The sequence below is a fragment of the Erinaceus europaeus genome, chromosome 1 (genome assembly GCF_950295315.1).
Source record: "Erinaceus europaeus chromosome 1, mEriEur2.1, whole genome shotgun sequence".
NCBI classification, from domain to species: domain Eukaryota; kingdom Metazoa; phylum Chordata; class Mammalia; order Eulipotyphla; family Erinaceidae; genus Erinaceus; species Erinaceus europaeus.
Genome location: NC_080162.1, coordinates 37,216,878 through 37,237,417, shown reverse-complemented (window position 1 = coordinate 37,237,417; position 20,540 = coordinate 37,216,878). Strand labels below are relative to the sequence as shown.

Below are 20,540 nucleotides of genomic sequence, written 5' to 3'. Positions count from 1 at the left end.
TACAGTGGGTTAAGCACATGTGGTGCAAAGTGCAAGGACCGGTGGAAAAATCCCTGTTCGAGCCCCCCCTCCCCCGCTTCCCACCTGCAGGGGAGTCGCTTCACAAGCAGTGAAGCAGGTCTGCAGGTGTCTGTCTTTCTCTCGCACTCTCTATCTTCCCCTCCTCTTTCCATTTCTCTCTGTCCTATCCAACAACGACAACATCAATAACAATAATAACTACAACAACACTAAAAATAACAAGGGCAACAAAAAGGAAAATAAATATATAAAAGAAAGGAAGAAAGAAAAAAGAAAAAGAAATGGCTCCATATTCAGCATTACCTGTTTATGAAATTCAGTTGTACAAATGGCTGTGTAGTCACCAGATACGAAACTGGGTTTTAAAAGGTGTGAAAGCCCTCGGTGCACGCCAGCAGTCTGGCCATGACCACCTTCTTCCTGTGTTACTTTAAAATGGTTTTTTATTTTTATTTTTGTACATTTTGGCTGCAGTATTTGGTGGTAGAATATACTATGATATGGATCATCTCTACTTCTGTATTTATTTATTTATTACTTGACCTCAACCACAGTCATTTTTTCCCCCTTCCACCTCTCTTCGCCTGTAGGACGTACTGTATGTAGTCACACACTTTGTATTAATATATTAGAAACCTACAAATCTGTTTTGTACTTTTTTTATGCTGTTGGATACTTATAATCAAAATTTTTACTAGGATATTGAATAAACCTAGTCTTATTAGAAAAATTTTTAAAAAGATGTGAAATTGCATGCCTGAGACAACACAATCTTGTAAACCATTACCTCAATTAGAAGTAAATAGTATCTTTATATGACTACCTTTATATGAAATTCAGTTTTATAAATGATGTCTAGTCTATGCTATGTGTTGAAGTTCATCAGCATAAAGAATTGCATTTCTATGACTATGTGTATGAAGTTCAGTGTGCAAATGAGTGTATACCCTATAGCATCACATGTACTAAATTCAGTTGTACAAGTAGCAATAGATGCATGCTATATAATTATGTGCATATAAAGATCGGTTTTATACTTGCTGCATAGACTAGTACTTGTGTATGAAGTTCAAATATACAAATTAATCCATAGTTTATGACTACTTTAATCTGAAGTTCATTTGTTCAAATGCATGTTTTGTGATTACCTGTATATAAATCTGAGTACATATTTCATAACTATATATGATTTTATGAGTAAACATTTGTGATTATATGTATATGAAATATTGTTGTCAAATTAGTGACTGATATACAACTATACATATATGATTTTCAGTTTTGCAGATGATTACTCAGTGTATCATTATATGTATATGAACTTCAATGAACAAATGTGTATGTAGATATGATTACCTACCTAAGAAGTTCAGTTATACAGAATAGTTCATTTTACTTACTGCAGCTCAATGAATAAATTTATATTTTGTGTGTGCCTATATTTGAAATTAATTGCACAAATAAATGTGTAGTATATGCATATGAATATGAATTGTACAAGAGAATAATACTTGGTGATATGTGTAGTTATACATGTATGACATTCACTCTCACAAATGAGTAAAAGTCAATAATTACATATGTATGAAGTTCAAATGTACAAATGAGTGCATTTTCTGTGATGACATGTATATTAAGTTTACTTGTACAAATGAGTACATAGTCTAGATTTCTGATCTGTGAAACTCTATTGTGCAAGTGAATGCATAATTTTCATAACCTGCAAATGAAACTTATAAATGAATGCATATTCTTTTATACCTGTTTATAAGATTCATTGTCTAGACTAACACATGTATAATCTATGATTATATATGAATGTAGTTGAATTGTACAAATGAGAGCATAGTCTATGGATATACATTTAAGAAGTCATTTATACAAATCACTGCATAGTCTAATATTACATTTGGATAAAATTTAGTTGTGCAAGTGAATATATATTTCGCTATTACATTTGGATAAAACTAAATTTTATGAGTGTCTATAATATGATTTTCTATATATTAAACTCATTTTTTACAGTGACTACATAGTCTGTGGTTGCATTATAGCATTTAGCTGTACAAATGAGTATATATTCTATGAGTACCTCTGTGTGGAATTTAACTGTGCAAATGAGCACATTTATATGATTCCCTGTATGAGATTCAGTTTGTAACAAGTGCATGGCCTATGAATAAGTGCATATAAAGTTCACTTGTATGATTGGTACATAGTGCATGGTCACTTGTGTATAGAATTACATTGTACAAGTGACTGCATATTCTGTATTTGTGCACAGAACTCAGTCTTTCTCTCATTCTCTCTTTTTCTTCTTTCTTTCTTTTTCTTTCTTTCTTTCTTCCTTTTTTCCTTCCTTCCTTCCTTCCTTCATTCCTCCCTTCCTTCCTTCCTTCCTTCCTTCCTTCTTTCCCTCCTTTTGTTCTCTATTTCTTTCAAAACAGATAGAGGCAGAAGACAGAGAGAATGAAAGAGATCACAGCACCAAAGCTTCCTTCAATTACATGAATATGAATTATGGTATACATAATTGTCCATGTAAGGAACACATATGAAGTACAGTTGTACCAATGAGTATATAATCTATGGCTATGCATGTATGGAATATATTATACAAATGAGTTCACATTATATGGTATTAATTTATTTATTGCCAGAGCACTGTACAGTTCTGGTTTATGGTGATGGGGGGGTGTGAGGCCTCAAGCATGAAATTCTTTTGAATAACCATTATGCTATCTCCCCCACTGAGTAATTTTTAATGTGAACTTTAGCTCTAGAAATAAACATGTAGTGTGTGACTAAGTTAATATGAACTTGGGCTTTACAAATGAGAATGCAGAGGCCAAATGGTACATGAACAAATGTGCAAGAACATGGGTTCAATACCCTATTCCCCACCTGCAGGAGGAAAGCTTCACAAGCAGAGGGACAATACTTTGGGTGTCTTTCCTTTTCTCTCTTTCTCTCACCTTCTCAGGAAAATGATCACTGAGACCAGTAGAGTTGCTGTGCAAGCACTAAACTCCAGTGATAACTCTGATGGCAAAAAAGTTTTTTTTTAAGCAGTGCACAGTCAATAGTTGCATATGTATACAGTTTAGTTGTACAAATGAAGGCTTGTGTCTGATGACTTCCCTGGGCAGAAACCTCATAAATAAGTCTCGAAACCTCACCTCTCCAGATCCCTACTCCACTAGGGAAAAATAGAAACAGGCTGGGTAAATAAAAATAATAAAATATCTAGGAATAGAACTAACCAGAGAAGTAAAAGACTTGTATACTGAAAATTATGAGTCACTATTCAAGGAAATAGAAAAAAAACACAAAGAAGTGAAAAGATATTCCATGTTCATGGATTGGAAGAATTAACATCATTAAAATGAATATACTACACAGAGCCATATACAAATTGAATGGACTCCCCATCAAGATCCCAAGCACATTTTTTAGGAGAATAGAAAAAAATGTTACAAATGTTTATCTGTAACCAATAAAGATCTAGAATTGACAAAACAATCTTGAGAAGAAAGAACAGAACTGGAGGCATCACACACCCTGATCTCAAATTGTATTATAGGGCCACTGTAATCAAAACTGCTTGGTACTGAAACATAGACATACTGATCAGTGGAAAAGAATTGAGAGCCCAGAAGTAAGCCCCCACACATATGAACATCTAATCATTGACAAAGGTACCCAGACTATTAAATGGGTAAAGGAGAGTTTCTTCAACAAATGGTGTTGGAAAAAATGGGTTGAAATATGCAGAAGCATGAAACTGAACCACTATATTTCACCAAAAGCAAAAGTAAATTCCAAGTGGATCAAGGACTTGGGTTTTAGACCAGAAATTATTAAATACTTAGAGGAAAATATTGAAAGTACTTTTTTCTGTATAAATTTTAAATACATACTTAATGAAATGAATCCAATTACAAAGAAGACTAAAACAAAAATAAACCAACAGGACTACATCAAATTAAAAAGCTTCTGCACAGCAAAAGAAACCACTATCCAAGACCCCTCACAGAATGGGAGAAGATCTTTACATGCCATACATCAGACAAGAGTTTAATAACCAAAATACATAAAGAGCTTGTCAAACTCAGCAAGAAAACAAATTACCCTATTCAAAAATGGGGAGAAGACATGAAAAGAATATTCACCACAGAAGAGATCTGAACAGTCAAGAAACATATGAAAAATGCTCCAAGTAATTGTCAGAAAAATGCAAATAAAGACAATAATGAGATACCACTTCATTCCTGTGAGAATGTCATATATCAGAAAAGATAATAGCAGCAAATGCTGGAGAGGTTGTGGGATCAAAGGGACCCTCCTGCATTGCTGGTGGGAATGTAAATTGGTCCAGCCTCTGTGGAGAGCAGCCTGGGGAACTCTCTGAAGGCTAGAAATGGACCTACCCTATAATCCTGCAATTCCTCTCCTGGGGATATATCCCAAGGAACAAAGCACACCCATCCAAAAAAAAATTGTGTATACCTATGTTCATATCAGCACAACTTATAATAGCCAAAACTTGGAAGCAACCCAGGTGTCCAACAACAAATGAGTGGCTGAGCAAGTTGTGGTATATATACGCAATGGAATACTACTCAGCTATTAAAAATGGTGATTTCACAATTTTCAGTCTATCTTGTATGGAGCTTGAAGGAATCACGTTAAGTGAGATAAAGTCAGAAACATAAGGATGAATATGGGATGATCTCACTCTCAGGCAGAAGTTGAAAAACAAGATCAGAACAGAAACCACTAAGCAGAACGTGGACTGCTGGTGTATTGCACCAAAGTAAAAGACTCTAGGGTTGTTGGGGGTGGGGGAGGAGGTGTTCAGGTCCTGGAACATGATGGCAGAGGACCTAGTAGGGGTTGTATTGTTATGTGGAAAACTGGGAAATATTATGCATGTATAAATCATTGTATTTACTATTGACTGTGAAACATTAATCCCCAAATAAAGAAATTTAGAAAAGAAAGAAAGAAAGAAAGGAAGGAAGACAGGAAAAAAGAAAGAAAGAAAGAAAGAAAGAAAGAAAGAAAGAAAGAAAGAAAGAAAGAAAGAAAGAAAAAGTCTTGGTATATGGATCAGCTTGCCAATGCCCATGCTCAGCAGAGAAGCAATGAAAAAAGTCAGACCTCCTGCCTTCTGCATTCCAAACAAATTTTGGCCCATACTCCCAGATGGGGATAAATGATAAGGGAAGAGAACAACAGGGCTCTGAATTCCAACTCCATCAGGACCCGGAGAGAGAAGAGGAAAAAAGGAAGGACATTCAGAAGTAGTAATAGGCATATATGTGACTTAGAATGTCAGGAAATTGTGAAGATGTAGCTGAGCTTGGCAGGGCTTGAACCTGAGGGGTGTGTCTATCCTGTTAGTCTTTCTCTCTACCAAGAGGTTGAGCAAGGAGGGACAGTAGTAACCCCAAAGGTGTGCCTTGTCCTTTCAGACTCCCTGCCTCACAAAGCACCCCGCATTCCTGATAAAAAGAAAGGGGGAGATGTCGGGCCTTAAAGCCAGCTCCCCCCCATGCTCCATTGCTGACACTATGGTCTATTTACATAATCATTATTTTGCCTGAAAGATCCCCACCATGTTATCCCCTCAGGGTATTGCTAATTCCCGCCAGTTAAAACCATCACAACAGTTGCTAAGGACGCTTCCACCTTCCCAGCATGCCTTTTGCCTCTCTCCACCCCCTTTCCTAGCCATTTCTGACTTGCCACTTCCGGTTTTATCCCATAAAACCCACTTCTGTTCCTGGTTTTGGCCTCTCTTTTCTCTCCCACGTCCTGACCTGGAGAAGGGATGGCCTGCAGAGTGAGAGGTGGCCATTGCGGCTTGGCAACATGTGGCTTAACCTGCTGCACTTACGCAGACTCTGGGGCATCCGCAGGAATAAAGAATTGTATTACCACACCTCCAGGAGTTCCCGGTCTCCCTCCCGCGAAGCTAGCCAGGCAAGAAAGGAAGAGAAGGTAGGACCATAGGAAAAAATGGGCAAATATATATAAACGTAAAGAGTTAGTTATACAAATAATAGTCAACCCATGTCTACAACCTTGAGAGGATTACTGTAGCTTCCACTGGAAAGAATAGGGATACAGAACTCTGGTGGTAACAGTGTGGAGTTATCCCTCTTATCTTATAATTTTGTATATCAATATGTCACTAGTAAAATTTTAAAAATAAAATTCAGTTAAACAAATGGTGCATTTCAAAGATTACTTATTTATTAAATTGTGTAGGTGACTGCAAATCCATGACTACATATATGTGAAATTGAACTGCATATATAGATTCATGATTACGTGTATGGAATTCAATTTCATTTTGAATGCATATTTAATGACTATATCAGCATGATTTTCCTTACAAATTAATATGTCTATGAAGTTTAATTGTACAAATATATAATTATTAACAGTGCTTAAAATTTTGTTGCTATGAGTGCATATTATATAATAATAAAATTTGATTGTTTTGGTGAGTGGGTATTTCATGATTTTGTATGTATAAATTTAGCTTAGAAAATGAGTTTATATACTATGCTGTATATTCACTAAAGTCATTTCTTCAAATGAGTACATATTCCATAATTTTTCATGTACAAAATTCAGTTTTAAAAACGAGTCTATATATATATAGATAGATAGATTCTATAATTATATCTATGAATTCATTTGTACCAAAGAATGTCATAAATGAATACTATTTATTTATTTATTTTATTGGATAGAGACAGAGAGAAATTAAATGGATAAGGGGAGATAGAGAAGGAAAGAGATAGAAAAACATGTACAGCTCTACTTCACCACTCATGAAGCTTTCTCCCTGTAGATGGGGAGCAGGGCTTGAACCTTGGTCCTTGTACACTGTAATGTGAGCATTCAATCAAGTGTGTAAGTGCTTGGCCCCAGATGACTACTCTTATGATTTTGGGTTTTGAATTTTAGTTGTGTAAGTGAATAATTGGTCTAAATCTACATGCTTATGAATTCCAGGTGTACAAACGTATATATTCTATTGTTATATGTATATGAAAATAATGTACAAATGACTACATATTCTATAATTATGGACACATAATGTCTGGTTGCATAGTAGGTGCATATACTATGATTTTATATGTAAGAAATTCACCTGTGCGATATGAATTCTATGATTATTTGTGTATGAAATTTAGTTGTACTAATGAAGGATCAGTCTATACACATTTGTGAAGCAGTTGTATAAAGTGTGTATTCTATGATTGTGTTATATTACATTAAATTGTAGTAATGAAACATATTCTATAATTGTATGTGTGTGATGCTTAGTTTTATAAAGGAGTGGTGATTTTTTTATTTATTTGTTTTTCCAGCAGGACTTTACTGTTCTGGGGCAGCTTCTTCAGATAGAAACAAAAAAAGAGGGAAAGACACTATGGCACCAAAGCTACCTCCAATGTATTAGATGATGGGCTTGAACTTTAGCCAAGTGCATGGTAAAGCAGATGCACTGTCTAAGTGAGCCATTTTTCTGACCTAATGTTGCATTTTCAATGATTGTGTGTCTATGAAATTCAGTTTCACAAGTTAATGCATATTTTATGTTGCATGTGTATGGAATCTGCTTCTAGAAATAGATGTTTATTCTATGCGTACCAGTATGTGACATTCAGTTACACAAATGATAGCATGAATTATGACTGGGCATGTATATCTTTGAGTCTTATGAATAAGTGTACAGTCTATAATTATATCACCTTCATATGTACATTTATTTGAACATAGGTTAAAAAAAGATTAGTTATACCATTAAAGACACATTCTATAATTATCTGCATATGAAATTAAGTTTCCCAAATGAGTTCATACTCTGATTACCTTTACATGAAATTCATTTTCACAATGCATAGTTTTGATAACATATATACTAAATTCAAATTTATAAATAAATGAATACTCTTCCATTATAAGTGTATGAATCTCAGGTGTACAAATGAGCTACATCCTGAGTTCTTATATTTGAAATTCTGTTATACAAATCAGTGCCTATGTATGACAGCCTGCATGTAGAGCTCAGTTTTACAAATGAACATGCAGTCTGTGAGTACTTATGTGTGAAATTAGTTGTATAACTGAATGCATACTCTATGTTTTGAGTGTATAGAATTAAGTTATAGATTATCATGCATGTATACCTGTGTATGAAATTCAAGTGAGCATACTAATGCATGATCAAGATTACTTGAATATGACATTCAGTTGTACAATTGAGTATACAATCTACAATTACAAGTATATGAGTTCTAAGATACAAATGAGCCAATATCTATGACTGCATATATAAAAATTTTAGGTTCCGGGAATGTAGTGCAGAAGTAGCACATAGGGCTTCTCTGTGAGAGGGCATAAATTCAATCCCTGATACCACTGACAGCCAGAGCCAAATGATGTTCTGGTCAAAAAAAGATTTAAATAATAATAATAGTAGTAATTTTAGTTGTATCACTGAAAGCACACTCTATGACTACCTGCATATGAAATTTTAATGTACAAATGATTGCATACTCTTTGATTGTCTTTGCATTATCTTTAGTTTTACAATGATGTATATATAGTGTTAATTATGTGTATACATGACATTGTACAAATGACAAAGTATGCATAGCCCATGATTACATTTGTATTAAGTTTGTACAAATTACCAAATAGTTTGTAATTATATTTCTGAAAATAAAGTTGTATAAATTAGATAAACTTTGATGGATTATATATGAAATTTAGTTATACAGATGAATACAACTTTTCTGATTACCAGTATGTGAAATTCAGGTTAAAACAAAAACTACTTAGTGTGTTATGAGTGGGTGGGGTTCAGTTGTACAAGAGACAGTCTGTTGGGGGGGGCAGACGGTGGTGCACCCAGTTAACAATGGACCTGGGTTTGAGCTCCTGCTCCCCACATTTAAGAGGTCCACTTCGCTTTATGAGCTGTGAAGCAGGTCTCCAGGTGTCTTTATTCTCCCTCTCTCTATCTCCCCATCCTCTCTCAATTTCTCTCTGTCCTGATTAAAAAAAAATTAGAAAGAAAAAAAAGGGGGGGATGGCCAACAGGAGCAGTGGTCCATCTTTCCTCTCTCCCTTTCTAACTCCTCCTCCCCTCTCAATTTCTCTCTGTCCTATCCAATAAAATCGAAAAGAAAAATTAAAGGAAAGAAAACAAGCGGTGAATTCACAGTGTCACCATCAAGCCCCAGAGATAATCCTGGTGGCTTAAAAAAAAAAAATCAGAGGGCCAGGCTGTGGCAAGCCCGGTTAACCGCACATTGTACTAAGCTCAAGGATACCTGTTTGAGCCCCTGGCTCCCCCATCTGCAGGGGCGTCGCTTCACAAGCGGTGAAGCAGTTAGGTTAGGTGTCTTTCTCTTTCTCCCTATCTTTCCCTCCCCTCTCAATTTCTCTCTGTCCTATTTTAAAGAAATTGAAAAACTGGCCGCAGGGGCAGTGGATTCTAGTGCAAGACCCGAGCCCCAGCAATAGCCCTGAAGGCAAAACAAACAAACAAACAAAAAACAGTTGTTCAATTGAGTAATATAGTTCATTACACATCGACCTTCTTGTGGTGCATCCCGTGAGTACCCATTCATTGGGGAAACTGACGATCCTTCCTAGCCAACTGAATCCACTTGGATCCCAGTCACTTTCAAAGCCAGCAACAAGCAGCTCCTGACAGCTTTCAATCTGACCTGTTGACTGGCTACGGAAGAAGGGCAAACGCTAGAAGAAGAAGAATTACACATCTATAAATTTTAGTAGTAGAAATGAATGGATAGTCTACTGTGTGTTTCTGAAGTTCAGTCACAAAAATTTAGTGCATCTTCTATAGTCACAAGTATATAAAGTTTTGTTTTTTAATTGGGTACGTATTATATGTGTATGTGCCACCCCTTTGTATAAATTAATGCATATTCAGCTGGGTGTATGGATTGACCTGCCAATGCCCAAATCCAGTGGAGAAGCATTTACAGAAGCTAGAACTCCTAACTTCTGCACCCCAAAAACAAATTGGATCCATACTCCCATATGAAAAAAATGACTGCATAATAAGTATATCTGTGCATAAAGATTATTCATATAATGAGTGCATATACTGTGATTTTCAGTATGTGAGATTCAGTTGATAGTTACGTATGTACAGAGTTAATGTATACAAATGAGTGTTTGAAATTCAGTTGTGCATGAAGGTCAGTTTACAAACTAGTGCATATCTATGACTAGACTACAAATGTTTGTATATTCCATAACAGCATGTTTATGAAGTCCATCTGGACAAATAAATGCAAGTTCTATGATTACATATACATGAAGTCCACAGACAGAAGAAGTGCATATTGTGTATCTAAGTATACATGAAGTTCATTATAAAAATGTATATTTTTTGACACGTACATGGTGGTCTTATATTGTAAGGATTAAGTAATTCGAGGAAGATGGGTCCTGAAATGAGTCCAGCCTAGAATGTTCCTAGCTATGACCATGGAATGCAAGCTCAGAGCTACAGGGATAGAGATTATATAGGCTCCTGTGCTGAATATAGGCCTTAAATAAGACTGATGGTGTTTATGGTTGATGGTTTTTATATACTTTTCCCATAACTGGGAGCTACTCTCTGTCCTGATCCAGCTTTCTAGTCCTATTTCCAACTCTAACATCAGGCTATCTCTTCAGCCAATACCTTTAACCCCCTTGCATACTAGCTATCGGGCTCAAGCAAAAATTACTAAAGTCAAGGGCCCATTTGAATATACCTAAAATAGGCTTCCTAGATTTTTGCAAAATGGAGACCCCCAAATCTCATCTGCTCTATTCTTATCTTTAGGTTCTTGATTACTAAACAGTTTGTTCTGCTTTTTATCTTTTTTTTTTCTGCTTTTTTTTTTCCTGCTTTATATCTTAATGCTTTTCAGCCAACAAGTTGCAGATGCTACCAAGATGCCAACCTGACTTCCCTGGGCAGACGTCACCAATGTGCCTAGAACCTCACCTCCTCAGAGCCCTGCCCCACTAAGGAAAGACAGAAACAGGCTGGGTGTATGGACTGACCTACTAATGTCCATGTTCAATGGAGAAGTAGTTACAGAAGCCAGATCTTTCACCTTCTGCACCTTATGAGGGATTTTGGTCGATACCTCCAGAGGGATAAAGAATAGGAAAGCTTCCAATGGAGAGGGTGAGATACAGAACTCTGCTGGTAGGAATCATATGGAATTGTACCCCTCTTATGGTGCCAAAATTAAAACAGTGGTTGCATATGAATGGGAGAGTATCAGGGAATTTTCTGAGACAATAGAGATGTGTTCTATCTTGGAGTGGTAGTGTATGCACTACTCAAAACTCATCAAATTGTACTATTCTATGTGAATTTATTGTAGATAAATATTGTCTCAGTGAAAGTTATTTATACACAGGTCATATATAAAATTGTTCAATCTACCTTTAATGTCATTACAGCCTCATTTATCTCATTTAATATTCCAAATTCATTTCTAAAAAATATATCACAGATGCAAACCAGACTCTAAAACTCATAACAAAAAAAATCTGTTAAAAGTCAAAATATTTTGGGGACAAGTGGCATGTGTTTTATCTCTCAGGAAGTTCATGTTTTGAAATACTTTGTTTATAATCATGTATGTACTTAAAATTAAAACAAACACCAATCTGCAAGTGCAAAATTGTATTTACTTTATACTGATATTATAACTCACAAAGCAAAACACAGCAAATGATTAAAAGACAAGCAAACAATCTTTGCTGCTAGAAACATGGGTAGTGTTTTCACTTTGGAACAGGGTACCAACTGATGAAAAGGACTTCTGTGGGGATGGTAAAGTTCTATTTCTCAATCTGGCCATGGTTACTTACTATGCATTTGGTTTGTTAAACTTTTTAAAATTTGCATATACACATCTTAATATATATCCATATGCATGTACTTTTCTTAACATTTCACAGTTGTACTTTAATAAAATCATAAGCAGAAATAATTAGCTCTAAAATTTTTATCAGGAGATTGGTAAACAAAGGTTAAAATCAAGATAAAAAATTATTTTGAAAGAAGAGATAGGAAGAGAAGACAGAAGGGAGGAAGGTAAGAGAGACTTACTACTGCTTGATACCTACGAGATCCTCCTTCAAGGTGAATATCTGTGATACTAAACTTGGGCCCAGAATTTCTTAATGTTTACCTGTAAGACCTCACAACCAGCTGGGAATGATAATAACAAAGCTTATATTTGGATGATCTCAGATTACCTCTGAATGGTCCAGGACGTGGTGATATAGATGGTAGTGGCATTGGCTAGCTCCCTGACCATTGCTGCTCGGTTGGCAGGACTGATGCCCCACAGCAGACTGGCATGACTTTTGATCTTGACAAGAACGATGTCTTCTGGTCTGTAGCTTGCTAGGAACTGCATGGCAGACTGGGGCAAAACGGAAAAAGGGGATACCTGCATCAGGAGATGCCAATCATCTCATGTATGGCTGTTTGGGTTCATCTTTATGATCCTGTGGCACTGATTTTCCTGCCATTTCCTATGTTAATGCCATTTCATTTTTTTTTAAATTTAATTTAATTTTTTCTTTTTGCTCCAGGGTTATTGCTGGGGCTTGGTGCCTCCACTACAGATTCACTGCTTCTTGGCCATTTTTCCTGTTTTGTTGCCCTTGATGTTGCTGGATAGGACAGACAGAAATAGAAAGAGGAGGGGAAGACAGAGAGGGGGAGAGAAAGATAGACACCTGCAGATCTGCTTCACCGCCCATGAAGCGACCCCCCAGCAGGTGAAGAGCTGGGGGTTTGAACCGGGATCCTTGCTTTGGTTTTTGCACTTCTTGATATGTAAACTTAACCCACTGCACTACCACTCGGCCCCCATGTCCTTCCATCTTTTATAACTATAGCTCTAGACAGGCTTTGTATCTGGTAGGGATATAAGAAAAGAGAGATTGGCAAATCGAAGTTGGGTAGTGGGGATTTTCTGGATGGGGAAATACTCACAGAATGAAGGGCATATTGTTGGGTCAGCTGGTCATAGGCCGCATCTGAGAAAGGGACCAGGTTCTGCTGCTGGGAGCTCATAGTGAATAAGGTCTGAGAGAAAGGATGGAGGTGTGAGGCATTGGAATGCTAACCATTGCTGGTTTGGAAGCAGGAGGGGAGGGGTGCAGGGGGAAGAGAGGTGGCTTGCTGCATGCCACTTCAGGAGTTTCCATTCTCTCTGGAACATGCACTGGAACTAAGCACACAAGCTGGGATGAACTTCAGAAATTAAGAAACCAGATTAGGAGAAGAAACTCAGATCTCTTCTCTTTTGAAACTGGCATAGACAAAAGATAACAATAATGTGTCTGGTGTAGGGAACAAGAACAAAGACTCAGAGAATGACCTGATCTCTGAGTCAGCATCCAGGAACATAGTTTAGAGAATGAAGGTTTCTGACTGGGAAGCAGATGCTGGTATCCCCTCCCCAGCAAAGCACAGGCACCCCATTCCACCTCGTAACCATTGATGGCGATCTTGACAGACACATCCAAGGGCTGGTTTGTTACTCCACCCACTGTCTTCAACAGGGACATGAAAACCAGGGGGAACCACATGAGGAAGACTAAAGCGAATGTGATGACACCCCCTACTCCATATTTCACAACCTTCTTCTTCTTCCGCCCTGGAGGCTGGGGGTATTTCTGCAGAAGGGCAGAAAGGCATACATGTTAGGGTCACAGTGTTGGACCAGGCTGATGAGTGTCCCTTCAAAGTGGGGGAAAGTGGTCAATTCTGGGAGCACCTGGTGGTCCAAAACACTGGGTTCAGGAAGAGTTAGATCTTAGTCCCATCCCTACTGCTACTAGGTGTGTATTCTTGGGTGCAAAACCACTTTGAGCTTCACGCTTCTCCATACAATGGCCAACTGCTTCATAAAGTTTTTTGGGAATATCCATGAGTTAATGTTGGGGAGGGCTTAGCATTGGCTCTGCCACTTTATTGAAGTCTTATGACAATCTCTGGGTCTCTGGAAAGTCAGAGACAGGGTCGTGCCATCAGATAAGAATCTGACATGTGGCAGGGCAAGAATCTCATTGTTCCCAGGGACAGGAAAGCTTCCACCTGCAAGCCTTCTGATAGGAAGGCACTGCTGTGCACCCACCTTCTCAGACTCTTGCCAGCATTTCATGATGAAGATATTGGCATATATGTCCTCCAGGCATATCCAGTTGGACAGACTGAGTGCTGTGTCAGTCCACATCCAGCCTATGACAGCCCTCAACTCCAGGAGGAAAGGGATAAAACGGAACCTGGGAGCAGAGATGGGCAGTAGGAGGCTGAAAGGACTAGTTAACCCAATGGTTCAGCCTACCCATTTAGTGCTATTGCATCTCACCCATGAACTTCCTCCCACCCATTCATTCACCCACCCCATCCTGCCTCATCCCACTCCTTCCCAACCCACCTCAACCCTTCTACCATCCACTACTAGCATTTCATCTACTCTGCTATTCACTATGCTTCCCACAAGTCCTGTGCTAAGTATTTAAAATATGTAGATGAACAAGAGAAATAGAGACTAGTTGGAAGACACAGAAAATAAATAGGTCACCATTTCTAAATGGTGGTAAGTGCTACAAAAGAATCAAGTAAGGGGGTGATAGAGACACTCCAGATTAAGTGGCAAAGAAAATCTTTCCACTAAGACTTTAAGTCTGAGATAGTGGCAGCTCTAGGGAAGAGGGTATTTCTGCAAAAGAGTTGGGATAAGTCATTCTTAAGATGGCAGGATCAGATCAATAGATGAGAAAGAATTGCTAGAAGCAGAATGCCTAGAGGGACCCAAGAAAGACGATGCAGTCTTATAGGCCATGGTACTGTCTAGATTTTACCTAGTGAAGCACTTCATGCTAGGTCCCCTTTCCCTATCCCAAAGTGCTACAGTCTCTGCTATGGGACTTGCTCACTCATTTTAAGGTGGGACTGCTAGTTCCTCATGGACTTTTAACATGGGGAAGGCTTGTATAGAGTGAAGAGAAAAGGGGACTCCATGAGTTAGAAATTTGACCTTCTTCACCTCATCTTGGATAGAGTTTGAAAAAATCACATTAAGTGAGATAAGCAAGAATGAGAAGAATGAATATGGGATGATTCCACTCATGGACAGAACTTGAGATATAAGAACAGAAAGGGGAAGCACAAAGTAGAACTTGGGCTGGGCTTGGTGTATTTAACTAAAGTAAAGGACTCTAGGGGGGATGGGGGGGGTCTTGGAAGGGTGACCTTTCAGGCCTTGGTACATGATGGTAGAGGAGGACCTAGGCTGGGGGTGAGAGTGCTTTACAGAAAATTGAGAAATTTTACACATGTATCAACAGCTGTATTTGCTGTAAAACATTAATACCCACAATAAAACAGAAAGTGAAAGAAAGCTTGAAAGGAGTTGAGGAGAAGGTGTATAGGGAAGATGTGGGAATAGAGCCTGCTGCCTCTTGCCTTAGTTCAGCTAAGCACACAGGTCTCAGAGTGTGATCCCCACTGAAGAGATCTTGTTCCTCAAAAAGTAGGCCCAGAAGTTGTCCTGGACTGGCTGTGTAAACCACTACTGGGCACCAGCCAGATGCATCTGAAATAACTTCTCCACTCACCCTTTGAACAAGACGAGGTTGACGAGATTAAAGCTTTTGGTGAGGAAATTGCCCAAGATCCGGTTTGGGTAGCCACACTTGATCTGGTAGGCAGACAGGCCAAAATAGATGCATTTCACCAGGTACCAGATTTGAGCCACATAGTTGAGATTAAACCTCCTGAAAAATCCCAAAAAAAGCTGGTAATCCTGCCATAACTAGACCTCCAGGCAGCCAGAACACAGGAAAGAAAACCTATCTGAGTGTCTGGTAGCCTTAGGAACCTACAAAAATCACAGGGCCCATTGAAGCCAAGGGGAAAACCAGCATTGTCATTTAAGGAATAATTATGAGTTGGAGGAGAAAGGGAAAAAAAGTAAACTCCCTTTTTCCAAATGATTTGATTTACACGCAACCTCTGGGGGCTTCTGGACTCCCTTTACTTCCCAGAGAAGCAGATTTTTATTCTCCTTCATCTATTCTCGACAAAGGAGCCAAAGCCACAGCTGCAGATGCTAGAATCTCACTCTTCTCTGACTGTCTGCTGCTTGGCTGCTGATTTATTATTAAGAATATCCTTCAATCTTTTCCATTGGGCCAACAGAGACTATCTAATCAGTGAGGCCTTGGGAAGCCCTTGGCATGCTTCTCAGCAGAATGGGGTGATATGAGTACCCCTCCTATCCTGTCACCAGCAGGGTTATGGCAAATATGTCTTCCTAAAGAGCATTTTAGGGTGAACCCTGGGGCATGCCCATTGAGAAGGTTTTATGTTCCTGCTGCTCTAAACTCTCCTGGGAGCCCCAGACATGGGGCAGCAGGTCAAAGTTAACTATTGTCTTGCCTCCCCATCATATCTCAGTTGGGACCATGGTCTCTTTTTTTGCAGGCAGGGAGGAAACACACAGCTGGGTAGAGCCAGGGGAGTCCCTGGGGGAATCTGGTGAGGAAGGGAGGGTGGGAGAGTTTATGAGGTCTGATAAATACTCTGGGACTAATTTACAAAGCCTCTCTGGGGCTGCTCAAACACAATTCTAGGGGAGCATTCCGCAGCTCACTCCTTTGAAATTGCAAGATTTCTCCTAGGCAGGTAAGTCTTCCCCCCACCCCTTTGGGAGGCAGGAAGCAAAGGGAGTTGACAAGGCAGCAAAGATACCTCTCAGTGACCCCTGGCAGGATGAAGAAAAGCCAGAAATGGGTACCCAAGACGAGGATGACCTGGAAGGCACACTTTCCTAACAAGGTTTTACGCAGGTAGAGCGCTCGGTCCACTATCATTGTGCCAAACTGGATAAGCACCATTGCCAGGAATGCTTCAGGCACCTTGTCTTCTGATAGTGACTCAGCCAGGTCTTCAGATGAGTTTTTCTATCAGAACCAGAAAGACAAGGAAAATTATGGCACCTGGGTGCCATCTGACCTCATCCCTATCATTTTCCCAAGGGCTTCAAGACTTATCAGTCTGCCTAGACTGGGTGGCCCCCATTTTCCTCCTAAGTCTAGAAGCTGTCCTACAATCCCTGCTAGTCTTGTTCTATTAATCATACCACACATAGGGATCCCTTCGTTACCCCCCCAAGAACATGTGGGGTTCCATGGCTCATCTTTCTCCCCAATTCCTGTCTCCTCTGACTTGACTTCAGGGTCTCATTATATTGTCTCCTGGCTCCAAAAATTCCACTTGACTGTCCCTCTTCAGTCCCCAGGTAGAATGACTGTTTATTGTACACCCAGAACCCTCACTGGTCTCATAGTCCTGAGACCCTGGATTTTTTCCAGTTTGGACGTTGGCTGGTTGTTCCCAGACATATGTACTGTTTCCTCAGCTGAATGCTCAGTCCTTTGTGGACTGGGTCTGCCTTTGACACTTTCTTGAGCCTGCGACATACTTTCTCCCTTCCATGTGATTTGTAGTCACATGGGATTTTCTGCTCCCACTAAGTATGGACCAGAGCACAGGGATCTGTGTGGTAATCTAGTTTCTCCCTCCAGTCCTGGTCTGTCAAGCATCCTTGGTTTTTGGGGTGAGAGTCCAAGACTTGGTGAATTCTCAAGAAAACTCAGAAGCCTTGAACAAAGAGGAGGTGGCAGTGGCAGGGCTTCTGAAGAAGCTTGTGAAGTCAGCACAGTGACAATCCTTGCCTTGCAGCCCCAGCCCCATTTGTATCCAACTTTCACCTTAATTAATGGGCGCTTTTCAGAGAAGCAATAAAACAACAACATAGGAACTTAGACAGGACATGAAAGGCAAAAGCCATTTCGGTAATGGAGTCAATGGAATTGCTATTCTAAAAGACCAAGGAGAGGGAAAGGGAGAGGGACCAGTCTGCTATTAAGACAGCTAAGGGCAAAGCCATCCTGTCATCTGCCTGGTTATTAAGGACAAGTGAGGGTCAGTCACCCTCCCTACTCCCCCATCTTACCACCCCCCACACACACACACACATACTGGTTACAGAGGGAAATTATAGCATCATGAACCCAGCATGCTGAGAAGTTATTCCAAGAAAACCATATCAATGAGTCAGAAGATTGGGCAGGAGTGCAGGGCTTGCTGACTTACCCCAAAAGCCCAGTACCCCAGGAGGATGATGGCGAAGTTGAGTGCCTCTACCAGGAACGTGAGGGCATACACGTCACACCTGGTGCTGGCCTTGGGATGGGTGAGGTTATAGAAGAACTGGCGGACAGGATAGTAAATCTGAAGGGTCCTGCAGGAGAGAGATCATGCTGTAGGCCAACCTCCTAGCTGGACCATAATAAGGTTCTGGGTCACAGCTGCCTCCCATGTTTGACAGATGAGAAAACTGAAGGCTACACGGAGGATTATTTTCCCAAGACCTGATCTTGCAGTGACTGAGGGAAGGTACTCTAGTGGAATGCCCTCTGAGTCAGAGTTCTTTCTTTTTACATCTTCATTTCGACCTCTGTGAGGGCTGGCTTCTCAGACCTCACAACACTCACCTAGCTACCCAAGTTTCTTACCCCAAAGTAGATCAGATACTTGGTTGGAAAAGAGTTTGGTGTGGTGTGATACTACCAGGTCTAATTCCTCACTAATAGTAAGCCAAGCTTCATGCTCCTCACCTGCCCCATGGTGTTGATGAGCCATTGGCTCCACTAGGCTAAGGTGTATCTGTGAGGTCAAAATGTGTGAGTAGAAAGTACAGTAGAAGTGTTTGACTATATGACATACTGGAACTTCTATAGATAAGGAAGAGGATGGCAGGTAGGGAAGTGGGTGGGTGAATAGGTGTGTGAATCAGTGGATCAATACAGGAAAGAAGGGAAGTGTAGAAGATAGAAATAAGCACAGAGGGAGTCCGGCTGTAGCGCAGCGGGTTAAGCGCAGGTGGCGCAAAGCACAAGGACCGGCAGAAGGATCCCGGTTCGAACCCCGGCTCCCCACCTGCAGGGGAGTCGCTTCACAGGCGGTGAAGCAGGTCTGCAGGTGTCTATCTCTCTCTCCTCCTCTCTGTCTTCCCCTCCTCTCTCCATTTCTCTCTGTCCTATCCAACAACGACGACAACAACAATAATAACTACAACAATAAAACAACAAGGGCAACAAAAGGGAATAAATAAATAAAATAAAATATTAAAAAAAAAAGAAATAAGCACAGAAAGGTGCAAGGAAAGGGGTTGGATAGATGGAAAGATGGTAAGATGGGTGAATGATTGCACAAATAGAGAGACCAATGTATGAAATGACAAATGCCTAAACCAAGGCAAGGGTGATCTTATAGTCCTACAGACAGACTAACAAGAGGAAGGATGGATCTCTTGGTGACAGCAGACCCAAGTCTAAGATCTGACTTTCAGATGCTGTCCCTCTGGCTCCTGCTTCCACCCAAGGGTATATGGGTCCAGAAACTGGGGCCCTAGATAACCTTACTAATGTGTCCAGAAGTCCCACATCTGCAGAGCCCTACCCCACTAGGAAAAGATAGAAACAGGATGGCAGAATAGATTGACCTACCAATGTCCATGAGCAGCAGAGAAGCAATTACAGAAGCCAGAACTCCCACCTTCTGCAGCCCATAAAGAATTTTGGTCCATACGCCCAGAGGGATAAAGAATAGGAGAGCTTCCAATGGAGGGGATGGGACATAGCATTCTGGTGGTGGGAACTGGATGTAATCATACCCTTGTTATCTTACAATGTTGTCAAACATTAATAAAAAATTAGGAAAAGAAAGACAGAAAAGAACTGGGTCCCTGATTTCCATGCCAGTTCTGCTACATACAGGGGTTTATCTGCAAGGAAAGGGAAAAGCTCCCAAGACCTCTTGGACTTGCTCTCCCACAGTTCCCAACAACTTCCCTAGTCACCTTCTAACGATGAGCTTCCAGACTTTGCCCAGCAGCTTCTTCAGCATCTTTCTGCTGAGTTTCTTCTTGAGGAGGCGCCATCTCTTCCTGAGTCCTAGGTTTTGGTGATGCCCTGGCAAGATACAGTAATACAGACCTTCCCCTTAAGCTTTTCTAGAACCATTCTGCTCCACCCCAGACTGGGAGGGAGGGAACTGGTGACGTGTTTTTTTTTTTTTTTTCTGCCAGGGTCTGGGCCCAGAAGGGGGGGTTCCTCCATTGTCTCCCTTAGTTCCACAAGGTCAAGTCAACCCCAGGCCTGAGAGAAGAAATTTTGACAGGATAGAGAGCCAGCAGGGAGGCTGGGGCATGGAGAAGAAAGAATGGATGGAAGGAAGGAAGGAAGGAAGGAAGGAAGGAAGGAAGGAAGGAGAAAGAAAGAAAGAAAGAAAGAAAGAGAAAGAAAAGGGAGAAAGAAAGAAAGAAAGAAAGAAAGAAAGAAAGAAAGAGAAAGAAAGA

The 20,540-nt window shown here is 39.9% G+C and overlaps 2 protein-coding genes across 2 annotated transcripts in view; both read right to left on the bottom strand.

Moving 5' to 3' along the window:
- LOC132535834 (piezo-type mechanosensitive ion channel component 1-like) overlaps positions 1-14,389 on the bottom strand; it is a 119,372-nt gene extending 104,983 nt beyond the window's left edge. Inside the window, exons 1-4 of the mRNA XM_060183230.1 lie at positions 14,247-14,389; positions 13,597-13,785; positions 13,100-13,192; positions 12,352-12,521 (exon numbers count right to left, since the gene is read on the bottom strand). Of these exons, the coding sequence (XP_060039213.1) occupies positions 12,352-12,521; positions 13,100-13,192; positions 13,597-13,785; positions 14,247-14,345 (551 nt within the window). The 5' untranslated portion in view covers positions 14,346-14,389. The remainder of the gene's footprint in view (positions 1-12,351; positions 12,522-13,099; positions 13,193-13,596; positions 13,786-14,246) is intronic.
- Positions 14,390-14,785: 396 nt separating this feature from the next.
- Positions 14,786-17,093, bottom strand: LOC132539936 (piezo-type mechanosensitive ion channel component 2-like). The gene is made up of 3 exons (XM_060196894.1): positions 16,868-17,093; positions 15,733-15,891; positions 14,786-14,834 (listed from the first exon to the last, which is right to left on the bottom strand). The coding sequence occupies exons 1-3, from the start codon at positions 17,011-17,013 to the stop codon at positions 14,786-14,788; spliced, it is 354 nt and encodes a 117-aa protein (XP_060052877.1). The 5' UTR covers positions 17,014-17,093.
- Positions 17,094-20,540: the final 3,447 nt, after the last annotated feature.

Excerpts from the sequence above, each read along its gene's own strand:
- LOC132539936 (XM_060196894.1), bottom strand. The coding sequence starts at position 17,013 with ATGGTGCTTATCCAGTTTGGCACAATGATAGTGGACCGAGCGCTCTAC. Across the intron at positions 15,892-16,867 it reads CTGCCAGGGGTCACTGAGAG|GAGGTTTAATCTCAACTATG; the intron begins GTATCTTTGCTG and ends GGGATTTTTCAG. Across the intron at positions 14,835-15,732 it reads AACCTCGTCTTGTTCAAAGG|AAATACCCTCTTCCCTAGAG; the intron begins GTGAGTGGAGAA and ends ACTCTTTTGCAG.